The sequence below is a fragment of the Schistocerca serialis genome, chromosome 12 (assembly GCF_023864345.2).
Source record: "Schistocerca serialis cubense isolate TAMUIC-IGC-003099 chromosome 12, iqSchSeri2.2, whole genome shotgun sequence".
NCBI classification, from domain to species: domain Eukaryota; kingdom Metazoa; phylum Arthropoda; class Insecta; order Orthoptera; family Acrididae; genus Schistocerca; species Schistocerca serialis.
The window spans coordinates 188,926,898-188,932,897 of record NC_064649.1 but is presented as its reverse complement, the minus strand read 5'-3'; the positions used below and the strand labels follow the sequence as shown (position 1 = coordinate 188,932,897).

The 6,000-nt window shown below is 40.7% G+C and overlaps 1 protein-coding gene across 1 annotated transcript in view; it reads right to left on the bottom strand.

Moving 5' to 3' along the window:
• Positions 1-684: 684 nt before the first annotated feature.
• LOC126428204 (F-box/LRR-repeat protein fbxl-1-like) overlaps positions 685-6,000 on the bottom strand; it is a 190,378-nt gene continuing 185,062 nt past the window's right edge. Inside the window, exons 4-5 of the mRNA XM_050090117.1 lie at positions 5,588-5,818; positions 685-1,007 (exon numbers count right to left, since the gene is read on the bottom strand). Coding sequence (XP_049946074.1) covers positions 833-1,007; positions 5,588-5,818 — 406 coding nt within the window. The 3' untranslated portion in view covers positions 685-832. The remainder of the gene's footprint in view (positions 1,008-5,587; positions 5,819-6,000) is intronic.

Sequence of the window (6,000 nt, the reverse complement as noted above, 5' to 3'; positions counted from 1 at the left end):
TGATGTTGTTAATGTTTATGTTTTATAACTTCTAATTATATGTAAATCGTGAAATATAGATTAGAAATACTGAACAACAGAATGGCAGTGAAGTGTGACTTCTGGTGACACTGACTGTGCAGCAATGTGTTTCAGAACCTCTAGAATATGAAAACTGGTCAGATCTGACAGTTGAGCTCTGGATCAGTGCAACATGGAAAGCATGTAATGTATGTATGACTGACACTTTATTAACAACATTATGAGAAGGAAAGTTGCTACTCAACATATAGCGGAAATGCCGAGTCCGTCCTGGATTTTCCATTGTTTGACACTTTATTAATTTATTTCCATTTCGTCCCAAATAAAAATCGTTGTGTCCTTTCGTTAGTGTATTACTATCTGCAGGTGACATCAAAATAGTGCACATATGAAATAACTGAAAAGTGTGAAACAGGCATCTGAAAGACATTCAGGACACATGGAGGTAGGATTGCCTGCCCATTCAGATTTAAAGGACAATTTCATCAACACAAGGATATGGCAATAAAAGGTATGAATATGACATTCACTATGGTGCCAAAAATTCCCATTTGTGTAGTGATAATTGTGACAATGAGCTTCAATATGGAGGGAAATAAAATCAGTTTCAGTGGCTGACATAATGAATTCTTTTGTGAAATAAAATTTTTTTAAACACGAAAAATTGCATTTTTATTTCGGCCAACACTTTCTTGGCTCTTATACAATAATTTCATAAATCCATATTTTGTCTTTTACTTGCTTTTCAAACAGTTCACTCATCCAGGGGCTCCAATGTTACATTCTGCAGTCTGAAAACCAAAATTATTTCTCAGTACCCTATGTCGGTGTCATCATCATCATCCGTTTCGTAATCTGTTAGGAAGTCATTCTCTGTCCATCGGAAAGTATTAATTATCCTGAGCCGAGGCATTTGACTCTGCATCTCAGCAAAAACATTTTTGTAGAAAACCTCATCCTCTTCCTCATATGTCACATGTAGTTCTCTGGAAGAAGAAAGAGAAAAAGTAACTGCAACATTTGTATTTCTGTATTTTATTACACCCTATTTCTTGTAATACTACAAACCATAAACATTGATGAACTGTGTCATAAATGAAGTGCAAAGGAAATTTATCAGAATTTTTAAACTTAGGAGATACAAATTCTAGTTAATACCTATCTTCATATTAAACAGGTTTTAACTGTGGAAATATGTGGGTAGCATATGGTGTTTTGACTGATATCTCAATAAAGGACTTGGAGAAATGAAGAACCTACAAAAACAGTGAAAACTGGTCTCAACATGCAGCTGAGGTAAGTACTAAATGATTTCTATTGTGTTTTTCATTCTAATTATTTCTCGAATACATCAAATCCAATGAAATTTGGAATAATGCACTATTTTGCGACTGATGATTTTAAAGAAAGTGTTTTTTTCCTCTGTGCCTTAAATACCTGAGGACCATCCTACAAGATATTTTCAAAATTTTTCCTTTTTTCCAGTCAGTCTTCTGACTGGTTCAATACAACCCACCACAAAGTCCTCCCGTGAGCCAATCTCTTGATTTCAGTTGCATCTTGTGTCCTCAATTATTTGTCGGATGTATTACACTCTCCTTCTACACTTTTTACTCCTCACAACTCCTCCTAGTACCACGGAAGTCATTGCTCAATGTCCTAACACATATCCTATCATCCTGTTTCTCTCCTATCATCCTATCCCTCTTCTTGTCAGTGTTCTCCACACTGATTCTGCACATAACCCATCTCTCATTTCTTATAACAGGCCACCTAACTTTCAACACTCTTCTATCAATTTTCTTCTCTTCTCTTCCAGTTTTCTCATAGTCTGTGCCTCGCTTTCATACAATGCTGTACTCCAAACGTACATTCTCAGAAATTTCTTCTTCTAATTAAGGTTGATGTTTGATACCAGCAGACTTCTCCTGGCCAGAAATGCCCTCTATGCCTGTGCTAATTTGCTTTATACGTATTGTTTGGTTATAATTAAAGTTCAGCCACTTACACAGGTCCAGTGTGGGCTGAATTATCATATGGCAGTGAATCTTGGTAGGTATGCTAATGTGTTAATGCAGGACCAATTTATGCTGGAAAAACAATTACTTCCAACTACGGCCACTACGAGCAAATCTGGCACAGTACACCGTTTGTACGACATCCACACTATCGTTCGACAAGCTGTAACGTGAGTGAACAGTAGTGATAATTGAGGAGAAAGACTGTGTGCTGTTAGTGAAACAGTTTCATGTGAACGGCAGTAATTCCAGTGCTGCACTGACAGAGGGGCCAGATGTCATTAAATGCTTCAAAGAAAATGACGATGAAATTCAAAAACGTGGGTGGGCTTGGTGTGGCACCTGGAAGAGGAATGCATCCTACCGCAGTGGAAGTTATTGACACAGTTATTATTGCTGCAACTCAGTATGCAGCACGTGTCCCGGCTAATGCTAGTGTTTGTGCCCTTCCACGAGAATTGTCCATCCTGTGGTCAATGGTGTGGACAGTTTTTGTGTGGTGTTACCGCCAGACACCACACTTGCTAGGTGGTAGCCTTTAGATCGGCCACGGTCCGTTAGTATACGTCGGACCCGCGTGTCGCCACTGTCAGTGATTGCAGACCGAGCGCCGCCACACGGCAGGTCTAGTCTAGAGAGACTCCCTAGCACTCGCCGCAGTTGTACAGCCGACTCTGCTAGCGATGGTTCACTTACTACAGACACTCTCATCTGCAGAGACAACAGTTTAGCATAGCCTTCAGCTACGTCATTTGCTACGACCTAGCAAGGCGCCATATTCAGTTACTGTAACTAATTACTTCAAGACTGTATTCTGAACAAATAATATTGTGAATCATGTACCGTCAAGAGCGACGTTCATCATCAATGGATTAAAGTGAAGTATGAAAGTAATTACGTCCGCTTTCTGAATTCTCATTCCCTGTCATGTTCCAGACCTCACGTCAGCATAGTCCTTCCCTCCTCACGCCAGCCTGCGTGAGCTAAAACGCGTGCATTTAGACTGGTGCCCCTACAAGATCCGGACGGTGCAGCAACCAAATCATCATATCTGCAGCAACGTACTGAATTAGCTCTTCAGTTTTCGGACAGATAGAAGTCGATGACATGCGACCAGGCAATTTTCTATGGAGTGAAGAGGCACATTCTACACTACAGGGTACAGTAAATACACAGAACTGCCAAATTTAAGGGTACTGTTAAACTGCATGTTCTGCACCAAGAACCACTGCAGTTGCTGTATATGACTGCTTGGTGTGGAGTCACAAGCATCTTTATTCTTGGTCCGTTCTCTGAAGAGGATACATCCGTAGAGCCTGTCGGGGGTGGTGGGGGGGGGGGGGGCCCTCTGTGATGCCTTTACGTTATGGAGACCTCCTTGTACAGCACGTGATTCCTGCTTTGGAAGAGCACAACTGTGTGGAAACCACTCTTTTCATGTAAGATGGGCCAACATTGCATGTCACTCACCCAGTGAAAGATCTGCTTAGTGCAACCTTCCTTAAAACATATTATATCGAGAGGTTTTCAGATGCATTGCCTGCAAGATGACCTGATCTGAATCCATATGACTCTCGACTCTGGGAATACCTAAAAGAATACCTTTACCAGAGGCACATTAGGTCTCTACCTGATCTGAAGGCCAGTACGCAGGAACACATCGCTTACATTCCACCGGAACTACTGTGAGCAAGTGTTGATCACATCGTTTTACAGAAGTAGCATCTCATTCGACATCTCCAGTGCTCGTACAGAATGAATTAACCCTTTAGTGACCAAATTATTTCCGGAAGTTGTAGATTTTTTATGAACACTTTATTGGGCTAAGAAACCGTTCATAAAATCATAGTTTAAATCTTGAAATGAGAGTTTAGTCTATGAGTGTAAAAAAATTAGTGGGAACTATTGGAACTGTGGAGTAACTTCACTTGCTAATTTAAAACAAATGTATTTCCTTTATTTTTTTGTACAAAAACATGTTAAACATTACATTTATATTTGTATTAGTTCATACTGTCCTTTGAGTTCACTAAGGTGATGTACTATGGAACTTAGAGAAGCATGGTGCTACATACAAAGGTACACGACAGTTGCTACTCATTACTTTTGTTCGCTTTTCTTTGTTCTTGGTGCTACATTGGCGGCATCTTCTGTTTGTTGTACCTTCTGTAGGGAAATGAGTTCCAACTTTCTCCAGACGAACTTCATCTGGTACTCCAGACACACCTCTTATTGGTGTTTGACCTTCCTCTTCTCTTACGACTTGAGAAGCCAGAGATAAGCTGCCTTGCCAAGTGCAATCTAAATGTTAGCTGCTCTGCTTTTGTCTTCTGTAGCTTCCACATAACGTAGGAACTAACAACTGCCAAATGCACAAGAAAGGAAAACAGTTTGTGCCACCACTTCCACGAACGACGGCCTACAGCATACCGTTGACGCAGCTGATCAAATCTATCGACTCCTCCCATTATTTTATTATACTCTGCCACAGCTAATGGGCAGAATACTTCAGTTCTGCTTCCACTAACTTACCTTGTAATATTTATGTAATTTTCAGTCAAATGCAGCAAATATCCACGAATACTATCTCCCTCATAAATACAAAAATAGATAAATACAACACAAGTCACTTCACACGCAAAAGGAAAGCACACTATCCAAAAAACGCTGTAGCGGTCGAAACAGTGGCTCGTTTTCACGCGGGAACTGCGCTTCTGCAATGATTGACTCACAAGGTAGAAAAACAACAGCTTTAGCCTAACTGTTGACAATCTATACATAGTTAGCACACTCTAACAGAGATGGTAGCATAAGTTAGAAGTGGGAACACGGATTACCACTGAACTTACAGAGAAAACAAATAAGTGGGAACTATTTGCATTCGCAGCACCAGATTCGCACCTGGTCACCAAAATTGAAACTAATTTTTCTCCAGCGTAAAACTGTTCTGTGTTAACGCATTAGAATACAAATCGAGTTTCGCTTCCATATGATAATTACAGCCCACACTGGACCTCTGCGAGTATCTGCACTTTAATTACAGCCATTTGGTATGTCATCATTGCTTCATGCATCGTGTGTTACTTTATTTCCTATATATCAGAACTGCATCACTTCTTCATGGACACCAGTTTTGATGTTAAATCCATAACTAATCTGATGTAGCTAATGCTCATTAATTTCATCTTTCCTGGTTTCTTTCTCAATCTGTAGTGTGTTCTCATTAGACTGTTCTTTCCATTCAACAGGTTCTGAAATTCTTCCTCCCTTTCATAAGCCAATAGGAATATCATCAGTGAATGATATTATTAATATCCATTCTCCCTGAATTTTAATCCACTCTTCCATCTTTCTTTTATTTCTTTCACTGCTTCTTTGATATATAAACTGGAAAGTTGGGATTGAAAGTTTATATCCCTGCCTTACACTCTCTCTAATACTAGCACTCCGTTCCCAGTCTCGTGGAAGTCATCGAGGTCATACGGTAGAAACGCAAAGTCATCAGAACCGGGCTCGGACGGTGAACAGAGGCAGCAGGAGCAACCTACCTGAGGTTCACGAGCCTGACAGAAAATTCTTCAAATGGCACAGCTCTGATGTGGCCGCTGTACAGGATATCGAGGCAGCGCAGTTGCTTCAAGTCCAGGACGTGCCGTAGGCTCGGCTGCAGATCTGTCAGGTCGTCAATGTACTGGAGGAGCAGCGTGCGGAGGGCCGGCAGCTGCGCCACGTGCGCCACGGCAGATCCGCCCAGCCCACTGCATCCGGAAAGATCCAGTCTAGAAGAACAAACAGAAAAATAATGTAACACTTTAAGATGTTGGTGACAACATGAAATTTGCTGTGTAATACACAGTACGACAAAAAAGAAAGGCAATGAATTATCCAAATGGGACAGAAATCAGTACATGTACAGACAAACAAATGGTTACATGTTGTATACATAGTTCCGTGTAGTCAG